At 46.6% G+C, this 18,823-nt stretch overlaps 2 protein-coding genes across 17 annotated transcripts in view; both read right to left on the reverse strand.

The window, feature by feature from the left end:
* Positions 1 to 18,823, reverse strand: part of PLCB4 (phospholipase C beta 4) — a 325,436-nt gene that overhangs the window by 256,161 nt on the left and 50,452 nt on the right. The window lies entirely within an intron of this gene.
* On the reverse strand, positions 3,488 to 5,142 carry LOC140908856 (uncharacterized). The gene is made up of 2 exons (XM_073336760.1): positions 4,587 to 5,142; positions 3,488 to 3,999 (listed from the first exon to the last, which is right to left on the reverse strand). Exons 1-2 carry the CDS (start codon positions 5,140 to 5,142, stop codon positions 3,488 to 3,490), a joined length of 1,068 nt encoding a protein of 355 aa, XP_073192861.1.

The raw sequence follows: 18,823 nt of genomic DNA on the forward strand, positions 1-18,823 counted from the left end.
GACAGAGTCTGAGGAAAGCTCTCCAGGCAGGGAGGCCTAGGAGAGACTGAGGCGGCCTGGGAGGATGAAGAGAAACCCTGGATTGTGTGGACTTCTAGATGGAATTTGTTTTGGCGTCTTAGTTGTGTCTACAATTTATTTTATATTTATATTATATCAGCAACCAATGACCAAGAAACAGTGAAAGTGAAGTGTATATGAACAGCCCATAAACTGCTGGGGAAACTGAGGCACGTGTCCTGCACTGTGACCGTAGGCCGCGAGGGAGTGCAGCGGAGGCAGCTGGCCTGATTACAGGACCAAATACGCATGCATGACAGGAATGCTGACACACACACGCCAAAGCATCTCCCTAGTCTGGAGCCCGTCCTTCCCTTCCATACAGTGTCACCCTTCGAAAGCAGCTTTTAGGTCCAAATTTCCAAACGCACTGCAAAATTAGGGATGCAAATTTGGCACTGGAATCGGTCTGCAAGTCGAAATGGAAATTGTGTCTGTCTGCCCGAACTGGCAAGAGTACCCTTTACCGTCCTAAAGGGCAGCTGTTTACATTTGAAAACAGCGTTTACCTGAAAATTATTGAGGTGCTCACTTTGACAGACTGGCTCCTGCAGTACCTCGCGGAGATGGTACTGCATCTGGAGAAGCCAGGGGCTTGCCTATGCTCCAGCGTCACAGCTCCTGTGCTGCGGCTGGGCCCCCGCAGTGTGGTAATGTAAACACTTGCTACAGCAACCGAAGGGGGTTTCCCATAGCCTTGCATCCATCCGGTTGTGCCACGCGTCTACACCTAAATTTGCCTCCCACTGATACCAACGCCAACCTAGTACCACCACCTCCCGGAGCACTGTTGAGCCAGGATCAATGTACTGAGGTTGACACAGCATGAATGTAGACACTGTATTACCTATGTCAACTCTAACAGTAATCCAGCAGCTGTCCCACAATGCCTGACTGGCTGCTTCGGTCACAATTGTGACTTCTGCTGCCCAGGGGTCGCGGAGACTGGAAACCCCTCCCCCTTTTAAAATCCTGCAAATTTCTGAAATGCCTTTTCTTGGTTGTTCATCTTGGCAAGAACACCTAGAGCTCTCCATTGCTGTGTGCAACTTCTCGGCTAACCCTACCAGCTACACGCTCCAATTACACTCTGTTGCCTTATCTTAGGGTATGTCTGTCTACACTACGAAATTAGGTCGAATTTATAGAAGTCGGTTTTTTTGAAATCGGTTTTATATATTCGAGTGTGTGTGTCCCCACAGAAAATGCTCTAAGTGCATTAAGTGCATTTACTCGGCGGAGCGCTTCCACAGTACCGAGGCAAGCGTCGACTTCCAGAGCGTTGCACTGTGGGTAGCTATCCCACAGTTCCCGCAGTCTCCGCTGCCCATTGGAATTCTGGGTTGATATCCCAATGCCTGATGGGGCTAAAACATTGTCGCGGGTGGTTCTGGGTACATATCGTCAGGACCCCGTTCCCACCCTCCCTCCCCCCGTGAAAGCAAGGGCAGACAATCATTTCGCGCCTTTTTTGTCTGCTGCCAGCCAAAGATGTAAAGGATAGATGGAGTGGGTCAGAACAAGAAATAGACCAGATTTGTTTTGTACTCATTTTCCTCCTCCCCTGTCTAGATCACACTGCAGTCAGTCACAGAGAAGGCGCAGCGAGGTTAATCTAGCCATGTATCAATCAGGGGCCAGGCTAACCTCCTTGTTCCAATAACAACGATAACTTTGGTGCACCATTTCTTATTGGAACCCTCCGTGCAGTCCTGCCTGAAATACTCCTTGATGTACAGGCACACCCTTTGTTGATTTTAGCTCCCTGAAGCCAACCCTGTAAGCCGTGTCGTCAGTCGCCCCTCCCTCCGTCAGAGCAACGGCAGACAATCGTTCCGCGCCTTTTTTCTGTGCGGACGCCATACCAAGGCAAGCATGGAGGCCGCTGAGCTCATTTTGGCAATTAGGAGCACATCAACCACCACACGCATTATCCAGCAGTATATGCAGCACCAGAACATGGCAACGCGATACCGGGCGAGGAGGCGACGTCAGCGCGGTCCCGTGAGTGATCAGGACATGGACACAGATTTCTCTGAAAGCATGGGCCCTGCCAATGCATGCATCATGGTGCTAATGGGGCAGGTTCATGCTGTGGAACGCCGATTCTGGGCTCGGGAAACAAGCACAGACTGGTGGGACCGCATAGTGTTGCAGGTCTGGGACGATTCCCAGTGGCTGCGAAACTTTCGCATGCGTAAGGGCACTTTCATGGAACTTTGTGACTTGCTTTCCCCTGCCCTGAAGCGCATGAATACCAGGATGAGAGCAGCCCTCACAGTTGAGAAGCGAGTGGCGATAGCCCTGTGGAAGCTTGCAACGCCAGACAGCTACCGGTCAGTTGGGAATCAATTTGGAGTGGGCAAATCTACTGTGGGGGCTGCTGTGATGCAAGTAGCTCACGCAATCAAAGATCTGCTGATATCAAGGGTAGTGACCCTGGGAAATGTGCAGGTCATAGTGGATGGCTTTGCTGCAATGGGATTCCCTAACTGTGGTGGGGCTATAGACGGAACCCATATCCCTATCTTGGCACCAGAGCACCAAGCCGGCGAGTACATAAACCGCAAGGGGTACTTTTCGATAGTGCTGCAAGCTCTGGTGGATCACAAGGGACGTTTCACCAACATCAACGTGGGATGGCCGGTAAAGGTGCATGACGCTCGCATCTTCAGGAACTCTGGTCTGTTTCAAAAGCTGCAGGAAGGGACTTTCTTCCCAGACCAGAAAATAACTGTTGGGGATGTTGAAATGCCTATATGTATCCTTGGGGACCCAGCCTACCCCTTAATGCCATGGCTCATGAAGCCATACACAGGCAGCCTGGACAGTGGTCAGGAGCTGTTCAACTACAGGCTGAGCAAGTGCAGAATGGTGGTAGAATGTGCATTTGGACGTTTAAAGGCGCGCTGGCGCAGTTTACTGACTCGCTTAGACCTCAGCGAAACCAATATTCCCACTGTTATTACTGCTTGCTGTGTGCTCCACAATATCTGTGAGAGTAAGGGGGAAACGTTTATGGCGGGGTGGGAGGTTGAGGCAAATCGCCTGGCTGCTGGTTACGCGCAGCCAGACACCAGGGCGGTTAGAAGAGCTCAGGAGGGCGCGGTACGCATCAGAGAAGCTTTGAAAACCAGTTTCATGACTGGCCAGGCTACAGTGTGAAAGTTCTGTTTGTTTCTCCTTGATGAAACCCCCCGCCCCTTGGTTCACTCTACTTCCCTGTAAGCTAACCACCCTCCCCTCCTCCCTTTAATCACCGCTTGCAGAGGCAATAAAGTCATTGCTGCTTCACAGTCATGCATTCGTTATTCATTCATCACACAAATAGGGAGATGACTACCAAGGTATCCCAGGAGGGGTGGTGGAGGAGGGAAGGAAAATGCCACACAGCACTTTAAGCACAGCACTTTAAAAGTTTACAACTTTAAAATTTATTAAATGACAGCCTTCTTTTTTTTGGGCAATCCTCTGTTGTGGAGTGGCTGGTTGGCCGGAGGCCCCCCCACCGCGTTCTTGGGCGTCTGGGTGTGGAGGCTATGGAACTTGGGGAGGAGGGCGGTTGGTTACAGAGGGGCAGCAGTGGCAGTCTGTGCTCCAGCTGCAGCTCAACCATACACTGGAGCATTCTGGTTTGGTCCTGCAGCAGCCTCAGCATTGAATCCTGCCTCCTCTCATCACGCTGCCGCCACATTTGAGCTTCAGCCCTGTCTTCAGCTCGCCACTTACTCTCTTCAGCCCTCCACCTCTCCTCCCGGTCATTTTGTGCTTTCCTGCACTCTGACATTATTTGCCTCCACGCATTCGTCTGTGCTCTGTCAGTGTGGGAGGACAGCATGAGCTCGGAGAACATTTCATCGCGAGTGCGTTTTTTTTTCTTTCTAAGCTTCACTAGCCTCTGGGAAGGAGAAGATCCTGTGATCATTGAAACACATGCAGCTGGTGGAGAAAAAAAAAGGGACAGCTGTATTTAAAAAGACACATTTTATAAAACAGTCGCTACACTCTTTCAGGGTAAACCTTGCTGTTAACATTACATACATAGCACATGTGCTTTCGTTACAAGGTCGCATTTTGCCTCCTCCCACCGCGTGACTACCCCCTCAACCTTCCCCCCTCCCTGTGGCTAACAGCGGGGAACATTTCTGTTCAGCCACAGGCAAACAGCCCAGCAGGAATGGGCTATACTGAGTGTCCCTGAAGAAAAGCACCCTATTTCAACCAGGTGACCATGAATTATATCTCACTCTCCTGAGGATAACACAGAGAGAGAAAGAACGGATTTTGGTTGAATGCCAGCAAACATACACTGCAATGCTTTGTTCTACAGTGATTCCCGAGTATGTGTTACTGGCCTGGAGTGATAAAGTGTCCTACCATGAAGGACGAAATAAGGCTGCCCTCCCCAGAAACCTTTTGCAAAGGCTTTAGGACTACATCTAGGAGAACCGCAAATGCCAGGGCAAAGTAATCCTTTCACATGCTTGCTTTTAAACCATGTATAGCATTTTAAAAGGTACACTCACCAGAGGTCCCTTCTCCGCCTGCTGGGTCCAGGAGGCAGCCTTGGGTGGGTTCGGGGGGTACTGGCTCCAGGTCTAGGGTGAGAAACAGTTCCTGGCTGTCGGGAAAACCGGTTTCTCCGCTTGCTTGCTGTGAGCTATCTACAACCTCCTCCTCATCATCATCTTCTTCGTCCCCAAAACCTGCTTCCGTATTGCCTCCATCTCCATTGAAGGAGTCAAACAACACGGCTGGGGTAGTGGTGGCTGAACCCCCTAAAATGGCATGCAGCTCATCATAGAAGCGGCATGTTTGGGGCTCTGACCCAGAGCGGCTGTTCGCCTCTCTGGTTTTCTGGTAGGCTTGCCTCAGCTCCTTCAGTTTCACGCGGCACTGCTTCGGGTCCCTGTTATGGCCTCTGTCCTTCATGCCCTGGGAGATTTTCACAAAGGTTTTGGCATTTCGAAAACTGGAACGGAGTTCTGATAGCACGGATTCCTCTCCCCAAACAGCGATCAGATCCCGTACCTCCCGTTCGGTCCATGCTGGAGCTCTTTTGCGATTCTGGGACTCCATCATGGTCACCTGTGCTGATGAGCTCTGCATGGTCACCTGCAGCTTGCCACGCTGGCCAAACAGGAAATGAGATTCAAAAGTTCGCGGTTCTTTTCCTGTCTACCTGGCCAGTGCATCTGAGTTGAGAGTGCTGTCCAGAGCGGTCAGAATGGAGCACTCTGGGATAGCTCCCGGAGGCCAATACCATCGAATTGTGTCCACAGTACCCCAAATTCGAGCTGGGAACGTCGATTTAAGCGCTAATCCACTTGTCAGGGGTGGAGTAAGGAAATCGATTTTAAGAGCCCTTTAAGTCGAAATAAAGGGCTTCACTGTGTGGACGGGTGCAGGTTTAAATCAATTTAACGTTGCTAAATTCGACCTAAAGTCCTAGTGTAGACCAGGGCTTAGATTATGTATTAATTATACTGATTACTTAAGAATCCCCAGTTATCACTTTGAGGGTTGACAGGTTCTTGCCCCAAGATCAGGCCCAGTATTTAAATTATTATATAGTTGGGAACCCTGATGCGCACACAGTTGCAACACTCACAACATAGGAACTCTTATATTTACAAATATAGTTTATTAAAACATTTAGCACAGTCACAAACACCCCAACTCAGTAAGATAGAGATACTACAGAAAGTACATTTACAACACCCATATACTCACACCATCTCCTGTAAAAGAACCTGAAATGTTAGCCATCATCTGCCTCATCACCATCACCTTCCCCTTCATCACCAGTGGCCATCATCCTGGCACCTCCCAAGGACTACACCTCTCTTTCCCCTGCCCCTAGGCTGGGATGCCACTTTGGTAATATGTTACGCTGACACCATGATGTTCAATGCATATTCAGTAGGTGATTTTTCCCTTCACCTTATTTGTATTTCCTCACCACACTAATGTTGGAGTGTCTTTTTTCTATAGGTGAGTATATCAATGATCTAATTTATTATATACGTTAATTCGTTACTTTGGCCCTTTTGTGGTTAGGCATCACATTTGTTATTTCTGTCCAAACTGATTATTTTGGTTCTTTCCAAGTTGTGATGTACCTGTTAAGTTTAAAAGGATATGAACTTAGGAAAGCCCCTATGCCAGCCTGCTTTAACGCATCCTCTATGTTAAAGGTCGCAGTCAGACACAGACCTTACGCTTTAGCTCCATTTCTCTATGTGAAAGGTCCCAAACATATGTATGCTAACTTTGCCTTAGCCCACCATACAAGATGTGGCCTGCAGGTCCCTTGTGTTACAGCCAAAATATACCCTTATATAAACCTATTATACATAAAATACATCATCAAACCTATAAGAAACTTATAAGAAAAAAATATATATATAGGCAAGAAAGCAGGCTAGCCTTAAATGTATCTCATGTACTTCAGTTCATTGCCAGGACACTTCTGTGGTTGAATTATTTACTTGTGGTCAGAACTTACCCTTAAACTCTACTTTCAGCTCCCCAAATACCTGGCATTTTTCCGCTGGGCCGTTTATCTGTTCAAAGATTACCGGTCTTAAACCTTATGCTAACTTGCTGACACTAATGTCTTACAGGATGCAGGCTGGTGGGTTACTTGCATTACAGCTGAATATAATGCAAAGCAGAATATAATGAAGGCAAGCTAGCCCACTGAGCTACAGTAGCAGTGAATATAATAAAGCAAACTAGCCCACTGGCTGCATCTCCAGCCTGGAGTACACGGGAGGTGCTGGATCTCCTGGGCTTGTGAGGAGAAGAGGCTGTGCAAGCAGAGGTACGGACCAGCCAAAGAATCATGGAAATCTATGAGCAGATTGCACGGGGGATGCAGGACAAGAGGGTACGACAGGGATCAGCAACAGTGCCACATGAAAGCAAAGGAGCTGCGGCAGGCCTATCAGAAGGAGGCCAACAGTCAACCCGGTGCCAAGCCACTGAGCTGCCACTTTTACAGAGAGCTGCATGCCATGCTTGGCGGAGCCCTCACCACTGCCCCCCACAGCACCGGGGATACCTCTGAGGAGCTCAAGTCACAGGCTTCCAGTGTGAACAGCGAGGACAAGGAGGAGGAGGAGGAAGAGCACAAGGACAGGGGAACATGCAACTGGAGGGTCCAACTATGCTGCAAGCCAAGACCTATTTTAAACTCCTCTGCAGTCCAGTCAGTCCTGGCAATCAAACCCAGCCGAGCCCAATGCAGGGAAAGGAACCTCAGGTAAACGTGTAAATGTATTTCCCCATTACAGTGATGGCACCCCCAATTTACAGGACACAGCTATTGAGTTTTCACTAATCGACTCATACTAGACGAGGTAGCGGAACACAAAGAGAGACAGAGTTACTATCGGAGTTGGGGGGGGGGGGGAAGAAGGGGCACGCAGAGCAGTTTGTTTATGGGCACCGGGATGTCCCTTACATTTTTCTGAGAGATCTCGATGAAACTTTCATGGAGGTACTCTGCAATCCTCTCCTGAAGGTTTCTAGAGATGGTGACCTTATTTCTTCCTCCATGGCAGGACACGTTCCCGTGCCAGTCGGCGACAACTTCGGCAGGCACATTGCAATAAGCAGGCTAGCAGCATACTGGCCGGGTGGCTTCAAGATCCCAGCAGCAGATGGGCTCTCTGTGCCTTTGTTACCCTCAGGAGTGAGATATCAGCTAATATCATCTCTGCCTGTGGAAAACGGTGCCAATATTCAATGCCATTACCTTGTACTCAGAGTTTCATGCAACTGAGCAATTTCCTCCTCATTTCCCATCCCCACAGGCCATATTCATCATGGCTGGTGCTGTGAACGGCTCTGTACACAAACACTCCGAAACAAGTGTAAATACGCACGTCTTGTATGAAACTTCAGGGGACCAAGGGAAGGGAGTTCTGAATCTTAACTTTCACTTTTCATTGTGATGATACAGAGAATGGTTCCTCTGTGTGTTGTTTCTGCAGCTGCTGCCGTTGCAGCCTTGAGGGTCTCCCCCTCCACACCCATGGAAAGCTTGAGCCAGATAAGGAGGAGAAAGAAGAGGACTCAGGGTGACATGTTCAGTGACATCATGCAAGCCAGTGCTGCATCTGACCATAACCGGAGGTCCTGGAGAATGAATACTGCAGACTGTATGGAGAAGCACAGAGCAGACAGAAGAAAGGCACAGGAAAAGTAGAGGGAGATGCACCAGGACATAATGAGGGGTTCTCCAGCAGCACAAGCAGATGCTGCAGATGCTTGTGGACTTACAGGTTCAACAATCACAGGCTTCCCTCCCTTTGCAGCCTATGAAGAACTTCATTATAGCATCTCCCTTCATCATTCCATGTGGCATCAAGGGCTGCATCCCCTACTCCTGCCACTCCACACCAGGGGACATTAAGGACAACTACAGCTTCACATACATAAAAAAAATCAACTGTGGCTCTCATAGGCCAGCGTAACTAAAATGGATATGAATCTTCTTCACTCTTCTTAACCTCTATACCATGCATTCGTAAAGTTTTTAAATGTATTTGCTTTTAACTTGCACAGATTTTTAGAAGTGTTTTCATTACTCAATAAAACTCTATTGTTTGGGAAATAATTAATCTTTATTAGCTCCCAACATATGCTGCTGAAAGCCCAGTGGTAGTAAAAGCACCAACTACATATTTTACAGGGTGCCACAACTCAAGAGGATCCGTGACAAACACAGTGTAGTAATCATAAATGTACAGCAAGCACCACAAAATTAATAGGTGCATTGACAGTGTTATACTCCTAGACGTACACCAGGCACCACACAACACCTAACACACCCTCAACCGTAGGGCCAGGTATAGGACAGTTCACCATAACACATTACTGTGACTCACAGTTAAAGTGCTCTTTCAAAGCCTCCCTGAGCTGTAATAGTTCTTGACTCTGGATGCTCAAACTCAGCAGACAGCCACTCCATCTCCACCCCGGCGGTGTCTTTTCCCCTTTTGCTTCACAGATATTCTGCAGGACACAGCGGGCAGCTATAACCATTGGGATATTTTCTCCCTGAGATCTAATCTTGTGAGTAAACAAACGCCAGCGACCCTTCCAACTAATAAAAGCACATTCAACTGTCATTCTGCACCTGCTGAGCTGGTAGCTGAATTTTTCCTTGGTGCTTCGAGGTGGCCTGTGTATGGCTTCATGGTGGTTTGCCAGAGGAGCAAGGGCTTGGCTGGGTCCCCCAGGATCACTACTGGCATTTCAACATTGCCAATGGTATTCTGCCAATCAGGAAAGAAAATACCTGCTTGTAGCTTTCTGAACAGTCCTGTGTTCTTAAAGTGTGAGCATCATGCATTTTTCCTGACCAGCCAACACGGATGTCAAGTGAAGCATCCCTGGTGATCCACCAACGCTTGTATAACCACAGCAAAACAATCCCTTCTTTTGATGTGTTCTGCGGCAAGGTGCTCTTGAGCCAAAATAGCGATATGCATGCCATCTATTGCTCCACCATTCCTGCAAATCCATCCACTACATCCTGCACATGGCTGACAGTCACAGTCCTGCGTAACAGTAGATGATTAATGGGCCTGAACACTTGCATGACAACAGCTCCCATACTGGATCTTCCAACTCCAAAATGGTTTCCCACTGACCAGTAGCAATCCGGCATTCCAAGTTTCCAAAGTGCAATCGCCACTAGCCACTCCACTGTCAGTGCAGCTCTTATTCTGCATGTCCCTGCACTAAAGGGCTGAGGGCTCAGCACACACAGATTCAGGCATCTGGCCTTGTGCCACTGCTCGTCATCCCAAGCCTGCATTACAATGCCATCCCATCAGGCAGTGCTCGTTTCTCAGGCCTGGGAGCGGCACTCCACCATCTGCTGCTGCTCTGGGAAGGCCAACAACCAGCTTGAATTGGTTCTCGCTGTGTCCCACAGAAATCTGTGCTTCAGGAAATCGTTATGTTCCTCACAGCTCTGCTTGTGGCTCTGCGAATACCAGAGGATTGTGTGTCGAGCTTGCAATGCTCATGGTAACAGTGCAAGCTGTGCAGGATCCATGCTTCGTTTACAGATGGTGCACAGCAAAGAGGGCTGCACAGGTCTGTGGGATTTTCAAAATAGGGGCCAACATTATGGAACAGGGATGGCATTATGGGATGAAGAAAGTTGCATGATGGGAACTTGACCCCACAGCCCCAGCCACCTCTGTGTGGCTCATTAATGCCCCACCATGCATTGCCAAAAACTTCCCACTGGAAGCGGGTGAGTTGCACACTGGGATACCTACCCATGGTGCACCACCCTATGCATCGACAAAAGCACTTCTGGTGACTACACGCAGCGCCAACCCAAGGAGCCAAGTATGCACGTGCACAAGTGATAGACTAAAGTGCGGTGGCTTTATGCTGAAGTAGCTTGCATCAGCAAAATTTTGTAGTGTAAACGTGCCCTGAGAGGCAATAACTCGGTTGACAGCATAATTCTACCATCAGCCTATCAGTATCCACACCCGAACTTAGGTTGGTGTAACTATGTTTCACAGGAGGTGTGAATTTTTCCACACACTTGGGCAACATAGCTAGGTCAACCTAAGTTTTAGGTGTAGACCAGGCCAAGGAGTAGTCACACCAAATACTTAGTCTGCCCCATCCACTGAGGATCTTTTTCTTTCTTTCATTTTTTTTTGACAGATCAGTAACTAAAATGGACTCTTATGTTTACTTGATGCTCTAACAAACGTAGGAGTCTGAGGAGGGACAGAGCTGTTTCCCATCATTCTTGATAGGACGTCACTGTGGGCAATCCATTACCAAGGTAGGGGAATATGGAGAAGCCCTGATGGTGGAAATGGGCTCCCACTAACACCTTTTGTGAATACCCTCAGTTCCGTCAAGAGGCCAAAGTGAAACTCTGTCATGGTAAGAGTCTAGGCCAGTGGTTCTCAACCTGTGGTCTCTGGACCCCGACCACGTCTAAGGGCTCCACGAAAGACTTAGACTGGAAACTGACTGAATAGAATTCATCTCTATATACAGACAATAGATTTCCAAAGAGGTCCATACCTCCACTCCAAAAATTTTTAAGGGTCCACAAATGAAAAGGTTGACAACTACTGGTCTAGGCCTTCAGCGATTCTCAGGAATTTCCTGTGCACAGGGTGGATGTCTATTTGGAAATAAGCATCCTTTGAATCAAGAGCTGTGAACCCATCCCCCTGGTTCAATGACAGGATTTCAAAGGCCAGGGTGATCATTCTGAACCCCAGGTAGCAGATAAAAGACATTCATTTCTCTGAGATCTCAGATGGGCGTCCAGCCTCCTTTCTTCTTGGGGACGAGGAAATATCGTAAGTAAAATCCTCTTCCCCTGTGCTGAAGAGGTACTGACTCCACAGCTCACAGATGGAGCAAGGAGTCTACTTCTGTCTGAGCACCCTCTCATGAGAGAGGTCCCAGAAAAGGGATGGAAAGGGGGATGTTGGAAGGGGGAGAGAGAGGAATGCTGTTGTGTAATTGGGGATGATTATCTCCAGAGCCCATCTGCCCAATGTCCAGGTGCCAAGCCTGGATAAAACAAGATATGTGACCACCAAACGAGATACAGGAGGAGACCTCAACCAGTACATGTGGCAGAAAAAACGGGTTTGCAGCTCTCAAAATCTCTGTCAAAACGATTTCTTGGTAAGAAGATGGGTCTGGAAGAACAATGAAGGTGGGAAGATCATGCTTTGAATGTTGCATTCTCTTTCGCTCGTATGACCTCCAGTGGTGGAGCGGCTTAGGGGTTGGTCATTGTTTATACAGTAGCGTATTTCCTCCATGGTGCACGGGTATAGATATCCAGCGAGCAGAAGGGTTGCTCTTGAGTCCTTGAGGAAATATAGTCCTTCTCTGTCTTTTCACTGAATGGGTTACTTTCCTCAGAAGGGCAGATCCTCCACAGTGGAGTTGACCTGTTTGGGAAATCCAGAGGAATGGAGCCACAATCCCCACCTCATGCCTACACAAGTAGCCACTGAGCAGGAGGCTTTATCTGCTGCATCCACTGAGGCTTGGAGGACTGATCTAGCCAGAAATTTATCCCATCAATAATTTCGTGGAATTGCAGCCCGTTTTTCTCCCAGAGTTTGTTGGTGAACTCTGAGAACTCACTGTAATTAACAAACTTTATACTTTTACAGTAATGCTTAGTAGTTTGCTCTGCGGAGCTGTAAGCTTGCGAAAGTAAAGTTCTTTCTCCCAAAGAGCTAAACATTTCCCCTCCCTATCAGAGGGTTTACATATAAGATGGTGGAGTCTGTTTCTTTTGGTGACCAGTGAGTTCATGCGGGGTGCGTGACTAGGTATTCCGCTCTCTTAGGTTATATAAAGTATTTCTTCTCCTTTCTCTTCAGAGTGGGAGCACAGGTGGCTTGAGTATGCCAGACTGTCCTGGCAGTTCTACGATGGACTCCTAATTGAGAGTGCAAAATCTCCAGTAGCCTGTACTTCAGGGCTATCTGGATTGTATCAGTGATCCTCCTCAGGAGATCCTAAAACTGCCAGTAGTCATCAGGTGATGATGGCAAGGCTGGCATGACCACCTTGTCTGAAGACAACAATAATAACCACACCAGTGTGGGCCGTTCCATCTGATCTGGTTCTCTTCCTCCCACCATTTGGTCTTGGGTGGGTTGAGGGTGTTCCCTGCATGAGGAAGGTTCCCTTGATTCCCCCAGGGTCTGATGAATTTGGGGTTATGCATGTACAGATTCCATGGACCCTAGTATCAGAGGGTAGCCATGTTAGTCTGTTTCCACAAAAACAATGAGAAGTCCGGTGGCACCTTAAAGACTAACAGATTTATTTGGGCATAAGTTTTCATGAGTAAAAAAACCCACTTCTTCAGAAGCATACTCTGTAACAAACCCCATTGCCTACTCTGTCCCCATATCTACTCTAGGGACATCATAGGACCCAATCACATGAGTGACACCATCAGGGGCTCATTCACCTGCACATCTACTAATGTGATATATGCCATCATGTGCCAGCAATGCCCCTCTGCCATGTTCTCCACGTGTAAGGTGATTACTCCCTTCTCTTCATGTGTCAGTATATTTATGCTTGTATTTGTAATTTTCACTCCATGCATCTGAAGAAGTGGGGGTTTTAAGCTTACCCACGAAAGCTTATGCCCAAATAAATATCTGTTAGTTTTTAAGGTGCCACCAGACTCCGCATTGTTTTCATGGACCCTAGTAAGGCCAAGTGAGAGGAATTGTAGAGAAACTGGAATACCCTGGATTCTCTGTCTGGGCTAGTCCCTTGTGTAGTCACTCTCTTTTAAAACGTAGGGCACACTACAGAATAGTTCTACCACCTCTGACCTAGGGCCCGGTCTACACACAAAGGTGTGATCTTAGTTAAACTAAGGTTCACTTAGTTAGTGAAGCTATGATTTTATTTTTTTTAAGATCTTTCATATCCGTTTATAGCAAGTGTTTCATTCTTACAGCACCTTCTCATGAGGCGACGTATAATTTTAAAGTAAAAAAAAAAAGGGGGTGTGTGGGAATAGGCACTTTGGGGGGCTATTTTTAAAAAAAATCATTAAAACACTTTGCTTTATGGGAGAGCTGGAATTTTTAATTGCATGTATGGAACACAAAGTTGACATTGGGTTGAAATAGATACACCTACGTAAATATGAATGGTCTTTTTGTTCTGTGCTTGTACAGCACTTCGCATACTGGGGTCTTGTTCCATCACTGGGGTTCTTAAGTGCTACCACAATATAAATAATAAGAATAATGGTGTTAGAGAAACACTCCTGTCTCTCACATTCCTTTACTGGGCACACTTTACTACTGATTCGAGGTGAAATTACCTATGTTTAGAGACTTCATCATTCTTAAATCCTCTTCAATAGGCACGGAATAGGCACAGGAAAGCCTCCATAAATCCTCTGTGATGGACTGGGGTGGCTATGCACGGGATTCAGGAAGGAAGCTGCTGCAAGGGGCTAATCTGTAGTCTACAACCTTCCTATGGGTTACTGGGGATGGAGAAAGGTTGGAATTCCTTCCCTGTGCCCCATTTAGTCCCCCACATACCCAATTACATAGACCTGCTGAGTAAAACATCTGTTCAAATAAATTGGTTAGTCTCTAAGGTACCACAAGTACTCCTTTTCTTTTCGCGAATACAGACTAACACGGCTGCTACTCTGAAACCCGTTTTAACAACAGCTTCCAAGTAATGGGAAAATTATAGAAATGTTTTCAAGTTTATTTTCAGAAATGCCATTTTTTAAACGTTGAGTTGTAAAATGAATATTCCCCCCCCCCCCAATGTCAAGTCTTCTTCCCTGCTCTTCACCCCCCGCCCCCTATTACCTCTTGACCCCCCCTCCCACACACACACACAGTAATGGCCTATCCAATAGCTTTTAAGGCACAGCTGTGGAAAATATTTCACTGTCATTGAGCTAAATAGCCTCCTGAACTGACTCTAAAAATTAGCCTCTGGGTATATCACATGGGCGGGCTGCTGGTTGCCTGTGTGTGCTTCCTTGTTTGCTAAGATTTCACTGCAAAGTGACTGTCTTTTGTACATCTATTTCTTTGCAAATAAGACTGGTAAAAAATTTCATTAAATCTAATCCATCATCTAAATCACTAATTCCATCGATATCCTAGCGCCCAGCTTCTGGCATCAATTCTGTTATTAAAATATTCCCAGCCTCCTCCCTACACATAAACACAGCATGAATTTTTGAACATACAATGAGATTCATTAAGGATAATACCATCACTATGAACTGATCAGCTGCAGAGCTCTACTTGAGCTTCCCAAACAAAAAGCTCGGGGGGGGGGGGGGGGGGGAGAACAGTAGTATTCAGCCCTGTTTTTATGTAAGGGATTGACACATGCCTGGCAAATCACCATAATCTAAAAAAGATATCACTACATTATTTAGATTAAGATCTTCAGGGCAAGGACCATCCTTTTGGTCTGTGTTTGTACAGCACCTATAAAGATGATCCATGATTGGGGCTCTTAGGGGCTCCTTGAGGCCCCCACATCCTTGAATGGAAGGGTGAAATCATGGCCTAACTAAAGTCAATGAGAGTTTGAGCTCAGTGGGGCAAGGATTTCACCCCTGAGGTCATGACCACCATCCTTCTCGCCAAAAGTGACTGACTGCGGCTCTTTTTCACTCAGTTCATTTTTACCAGCCAGCACAGCTCCTTTACCGAGCATGCTGCCCCTTCTCTGTAGCTGACTGCCCAGGAATAAGAGACCAGGATCAAGACCTGAACGTGGATTTCTCCCACCTGGCAATGCATGAAAAGCTGGCATTATGTCTGAACACTGTCTATAGATATACATTCTATTTTACTGTTTTGTATGAGTAACTCAACAGCTGCAGAATTGCCATGATATCATTGTTATAAGAAACTGGATTTTTCCAAAGTACCAAGAAAGAAACACTTTCATTTTAGCAGGGGGGAAAGAGCCACCTTATGAAATATTCATCAACTGAAAATAATCAAATCAATGTCCAATTACGGTTTTAAAAAAATACAGTATTGCAAGGAAAAACATGTGATTATTAACTTTAATAGGAGACTGCAGGAGCATTATCATCTTCATGCAAAAGTCCTGTGTAAGGCACGTAAACCCTTTCATGGTGCCTTTGCATTATGAATTTCATCTCATGTTAATATCATCTGACAGGAAAAACATGAAATAAAATTGTATACAACAATCAATGGTCTGTCTTTGTTCTCCTATAATCTATGAAAAATTTAATCTTTTCGAAGTAATCTTTATGTATTTAGGGGATCTCTAGTCCTCTCTTTAAAATCACAATACCTAAAAAGACCTGGATTAGCAAATAAATTTTTATTTCAAATATTTCCCCTTCCTTCTGCTCCTTTTAGTAGCAGTTCTTTTTTCACTTTAGCACTAAAAGATAAAATGATGATGTATAACAGAATATAAGAGAGGAACATTACAAAACCTCTCAAAATCACAGTTTTTGTTTTAGAGAGAAAACACAAGTTATTTTTATTATTTTAAACATATTACTTAATCCCTTAGAAAAGTAGCATTTTGTAAATTGACAGTGACTTTTTGTTTAATTAATCTACCAAGGTGTTCTTAGCAGCATCAAAAACTGCCAACTCTTCTCTCAATCAAATACAAGATTCTAGTCCTTACCTTTAAGGCTCTTTGCAATTTAGCCCCTCCCTATTTATTGATCCCTGAGTTTAACTGTATTGCCCCTCCCGCTCTCCAGCCTCTGCACTGCAGCTGTACCAGCCTCCATAGCCCTTTTGCTTACTTCTCCAAGAAGCACCTTTGCATATCTTCTGTGCATAGAATGCAGTGTCCAAAACTGTCCAAAAACCACTAACCTGTCTCTCCTATAAACTAAAGCCCCTTTCTAGTGTGATGCCCACAGGCCAACGGATAATGGCTGGGAAGACGGCTAGTAACGACTTCTGATATTTATATCTTAGGAACGCCTGTCATGGACCAGGACCCACTTGTGCTAGACATTGTTAAAAAATTAAAACAACAAACAGACCCTCCATCCCTGCCCCGAAAGGGCTTATTATGTAAGTAAACCTATACTTTTCTATATAAATTTGCAGACATCTAGCTGTGCACAAAGCTAGCCTATGTAAACATTGTTTGAGAGGGAGTTTTCAAGAGAGACTCATCATATAAGTGCTATGGTTAGGAAGGGCCGCATCACCAGTCCTGACACTGCTCCTGTCTCCTCCACCTGCACCTCTATCCAGACAGAGAACCTGACCAGGTTTGCAGAAACTGTGGCCTGCATTTCCCACTCTCAGAAAGCCAGGCTGGGGGGGACCGGCCAGTGTGAGAGGTGCCTGCTGGTGAAATCTCTCAGGAAGCCGGTGGAAGAGCTACAGGAGGAGGTGGCTAGGCTGAGGAGCAGCTGTGCCCATGAGGAAATCATTGAGAATATTCATATGGAGACATCCCAGACTGAGGAATCTGTCCAGCTAGAGAGAACTGGGGAGGAGGATATGGCTCTGTCACAGGAAGGACACTGGCTGCCAGTTACTTCTGGCAGCAGGTAGAGCTCCACCCCTACTCCCAACCACCCACCATAGCGAAGAAAAACCATTATGTTGCCCTAGCAATGAGGAATCACCCCCAAAGGTGGAGAAGGAGAAGCCATGTTCCCCCCCAAGGCTGGGAGCATCACTGCCACCACTCCCAGGAGGAAATGTAGGGTAGTGGTGGCTAGTGACTCTCTTCTGAGGGGTTGGAGGCACCCATCTGTCAGCCTGACACGGCATCCAGGGAGGTATGCCGCCTGCCAGGGGCCCATATCCAAGACGTTACAGAGGGATTGTTGAGAATGATCCGGCCCTCTGACTACCACCTCATGCTATTCATCCATGTGGGCACTAATGATACTGCAAGGTATGACCCTGAGCAGATCAGAAGTGACTACAGGGTTCTGAGACGAAGGGTGAAGGAGCTGGGGGCACAGGTGTTGTTCTCTTCAATCCTTCCAGTCAAGGGTAGGGGCCCCAGCAGAGACAGATGCATCCTGGAGGTGAACGCCTGGCTACGAGGATGGTGTCGCCAGGAGGGCTTCAGCTTCCTTGGCCACAGGATGCTGTTCCAGGAAGAAAGACTGCTAAGCAGAGATGGGGTCCACCTAGCAAGGAAGGGGAAGAGCATATTTGGACACAGGCTGGCTAACTTAGTGAGGAGGGCTTTAAACTAGATTTGATGGGGGCAGGAGAGAAAATCCCTTAGGTAACTCAAAAACATGGTGTCAAGGTTCCTTCCCCACTCTGAACTCTCGGGTACAGATGTGGGGACCTGCATGAAAGACCCCCTAAGCTTATTCTTCGCAGCTTAAGTTAAAAACTTCCAAGGTACAAACTTTGCCTTGTCCTTGAACTGTATGCTGCCACCACCAAGTGTTTTAAACAAAGACTAGGGAAAGAGCCCACTTGGAGACGTCTTCCCCCAAAATATCCCCCCAAGCCCTATACCCCCTTTCCTGGGGAAGGCTTGATAAGAATCCTCACCAATTTGTACAGCTAAGCACAGATCCAAACCCTTGGATCTTAAGAACAATGAAAAAGAAATCAGGTTCTTAAAAGAATAATTTTAATAGAAGAAAAGGTAAAAGAATCACCTCTGTAAAATCAGGATGGTAAATACCTTACAGGGTAATCAGATTCAAAACACAGAGAATCCCTCGAGGCAAAACCTTAAGACACAAAAACAGGAATATACATTCTATCTAGCACAGCTTATTTTACCAGCCATTAAACAAAAGGAAATCTAACACATTTCTAGCTAGATTATTTACTAACTTAACAGGAGTTGTAAGGCTGCATTCCAGATCTGTTCCCGGCAAAAGCATCACCCAGACAGACAAACCCTTCCCCCCCCCCCCCCCCCGCCAGGCCTCCAGATTTGAAAGTATCTTGTCCCCTCATTGTCATTTTGGGTCAGGTGCCAGCAAGATTATCTTAGCTTCTTAACCCTTTACAGGTGAAAGGGTTTTGCCTCTGGCCAGGAGGGATTTTATAGCACTGTATACAGAAAGGTGGTTACCCTTCCCTTTATATTTATGACACATGGAGACCTGGGAGAAGGGTCAGAATCTGAGGAGAGATGAACTGTTATAGCAGGGATAAGGGACAGACAAGAGACAACATGGAGGAAAATCAAATCAATATCTTAGATGTCTGTATAC

The sequence above is a fragment of the Lepidochelys kempii genome, chromosome 3 (genome assembly GCF_965140265.1).
Source record: "Lepidochelys kempii isolate rLepKem1 chromosome 3, rLepKem1.hap2, whole genome shotgun sequence".
NCBI lineage: Eukaryota > Metazoa > Chordata > Testudines > Cheloniidae > Lepidochelys > Lepidochelys kempii.